Source organism: Emiliania huxleyi (genome assembly GCF_000372725.1).
Source record: "Emiliania huxleyi CCMP1516 unplaced genomic scaffold EMIHUscaffold_2556, whole genome shotgun sequence".
In the NCBI taxonomy this organism is placed as follows: Eukaryota; Haptophyta; order Isochrysidales; family Noelaerhabdaceae; genus Emiliania; species Emiliania huxleyi.
The window spans coordinates 1-2,470 of record NW_005200122.1 but is presented as its reverse complement, the minus strand read 5'-3'; the positions used below and the strand labels follow the sequence as shown (position 1 = coordinate 2,470).

The 2,470-nt window shown below is 64.9% G+C and overlaps 2 protein-coding genes across 2 annotated transcripts; one reads left to right on the top strand and one right to left on the bottom strand.

Annotated features, from left to right (window-relative positions):
* Positions 1–5: 5 nt before the first annotated feature.
* On the top strand, positions 6–1,196 carry EMIHUDRAFT_447223 (hypothetical protein). The gene is made up of 3 exons (XM_005777774.1): positions 6–164; positions 309–387; positions 461–1,196. The coding sequence occupies exon 3, from the start codon at positions 699–701 to the stop codon at positions 1,053–1,055; it is 357 nt and encodes a 118-aa protein (XP_005777831.1). The 5' UTR covers positions 6–164; positions 309–387; positions 461–698; the 3' UTR covers positions 1,056–1,196.
* Positions 1,197–1,342: 146 nt separating this feature from the next.
* On the bottom strand, positions 1,343–2,033 carry EMIHUDRAFT_373817 (hypothetical protein). The gene has a single exon (XM_005777773.1). It carries the CDS (start codon positions 1,758–1,760, stop codon positions 1,428–1,430), a length of 333 nt encoding a protein of 110 aa, XP_005777830.1. The 5' UTR covers positions 1,761–2,033; the 3' UTR covers positions 1,343–1,427.
* Between the last annotated feature and the right edge of the window lie 437 nt (positions 2,034–2,470).

Sequence of the window (2,470 nt, the reverse complement as noted above, 5' to 3'; positions counted from 1 at the left end):
CCTCGATCACCATCATCACCATCGTCATCATCGTCATCATCGTCATCGTCACCACCACCACCAGCAGCATCAGCATCATCATCACGTACAACATCAACATGCTGCTCTTGTGCCTCCGGACACGCCGTTCGGCCCTCTGCGAGCAAAGCTCTAGCTGTCTGCAGGCCGCCCTCCCCACCCCTCCCCAATCTTGCTGCACCTCCCCCGTCCCGGCCGGCCGACACGCGAAAGCGCCTGCTCAGCATCGGGCCGTGCGCGAGCCCTTGGAATCCAGACCGCACGATCCAGCTCCACCCCTAACCATGTAGGTCGACCGGTCAAGACACCGTCGGGGTCATCAAGGGCGAGCTGCAGCTGCTGCTGCCGGGCCTCAAGATCTTTCTAGACGCGCGCACACAGTGACTGCTCATCGCTCTGCGTACGGCGACAACGCCTCTGACCGCGCATCGTGTCCTCACAGGTGGATGATCTCAAGGATATTGGGGTTTTGTCGAGATCCGGAGATCTTCCTCTCGACTTGATCCCCCCAAAAGCGTAAAATCATCCTTGAGAAAGCGAGCCGCTGCGACCGTCCCCGTCGTCGTCCAGTGCCTCCGCGGCGGGCGGATAGATGCGACGTATGCGGCAAGAAGACGGCAGCTGCCGGCTGGTACTGGAACGACGACAGGAGCAAGAAGGCTTGCCATATTCGCGATTGTATGCGGGAAGTCGGCGCTCTGCCGCCACTCGCCAACGCTCGGGCTGGCGGGTCAACGGACGCAGCCTTGCTGGAGATTGAAGAGGTGCTCGGCATGCGCTACTGTGACCCGAGCCAGATGACTGCGGTGGCGCTGAAACCTGTCGATGAAGACGACGAGCGCTTGGAGTACCTTGTCTCTGGCAGGTTTGGCAGTGGTCCCGACGACTGCGGCTTCCACTTTGTAGCTTGGGTCTTTGATGGCGATCTCCTGGACCATGTAGATGCGGAGGAGGTCAAGTCAGCGATGCAAGCGTACAAAAATCGGATGAACAAGGAGTTCGCAGCGCTGGCGGATGCATGCGACGCTGACATGTAGCCGTCCCGGCACCCTGCGTGCGTGCGTGTGATATTCGACCGGATCGTGAGCGTTGTGAGGCCGCGACTCCGTGCTTAGCGATAGGCAGGCACATCATGTGGGTACTCAGGATCACTCGTATGATGATGTCAGCACGTAGCTACGCTCACGAGGGCGACCTAAGCACCTAAGCACCCTAAGCGCCCCCCCGCTTAGGCCGCTTAGGTGCTTAGGCGGTCTCTGGTTGTGGAACCTTGGGCCCGCCGGGGCCTGGGGCTGTCGGCTGAGCCACTCTCCGGCTGGTGGCTCTCTACGGAGCGTTTACACAATAGCTCGGCACCCTGACCGTGGACTCAGCCAGAAATATGTGACACGTTCCTTTTGGACCATGGTCTATGAACCATGAGCATGACCATGTGCATGGAGCATGAGAGAGGAGGAGCCAGAGGACTCCTCAGAAGGGTCCTCCGAGGGCGGAGCCGCGTCCTCGGGCAGGTCCTGCCCCATCGCAAAGGCGGCTCGCAAGGCGGCCATCTGCAGCGCGCCTCGCTGCATCGCGGGCGGCGGCCCCTTGACCCGCACCGTCCCTTGCGGCGACTCGGTCACCTCCGCGCCGTTGATGCGCACCGTGCCCTCGGGACTCGGCGCCGCTGCGTACATTGCGAAGGTGGGCTCCACCACCGCGACCAGCCTGCCCTCGCCGTCCTCCGACTCCTCCTCCCTCATCGAGACGGCGTATGCGAGCGACGTGTTCTGCTCCGCCGGGGTGGGCGGCGGGGCGCCCGGCCCAGGCGGCGTGAGCGGTCCCTCCGGAGCGACGAGGGCGAGCCCTGTGGGCACCTGCACACACGAGGGGGGGGGAGAGAGAGGAGGTCGCAGTCTGGCCGCGGCCTCGAGGGGGCAGCAGGGCGGTAGGAAAAGCGGGGAGCGAGGGGGGGGGGGGGGAGGGGAGAGCCGCCCGGCTCGCGCCACGCACCACGATGCAAGCCACTTCGCGCGGCGACGTGTCTGTCGAGCGGGGCGTCGTGGTGCGAGACTGGCTGCCGGTGCTCCGGGAGCTGCGGCGAGAGGCGCGGGAGCTGCCGCCGCCGCTCGGCATCGGCGGCAGTGTGAGTGGCCGGTCGATGCCTGGGAGCGCGCGGCGGGGGGCGTGAGCTGCGTCAGAAGCGAGGCGGGTCGGGGGGGGGGGGGGCCTTTTTTTTTGGGGGGGGTAAAGTGGTGGTGGTGGTGGGGGGGGGGGGGAAACCTTTGTTTAACCTGGAATGTCCCGCGGAATTTGTGGCCTTTTAGGGGAATGTGGCGGGCAAAAAGGGGCGAATCACTGGGGAAAAGGGGCCAGGCCCGGGGGAAACAAAGGGCCCCCTGCTATGCCCACCCCCCCCCCTTGAGGGGGAACTGCCCCACCTGGGGCCTGCCCTTTCCCAGGGTTCGCCCCG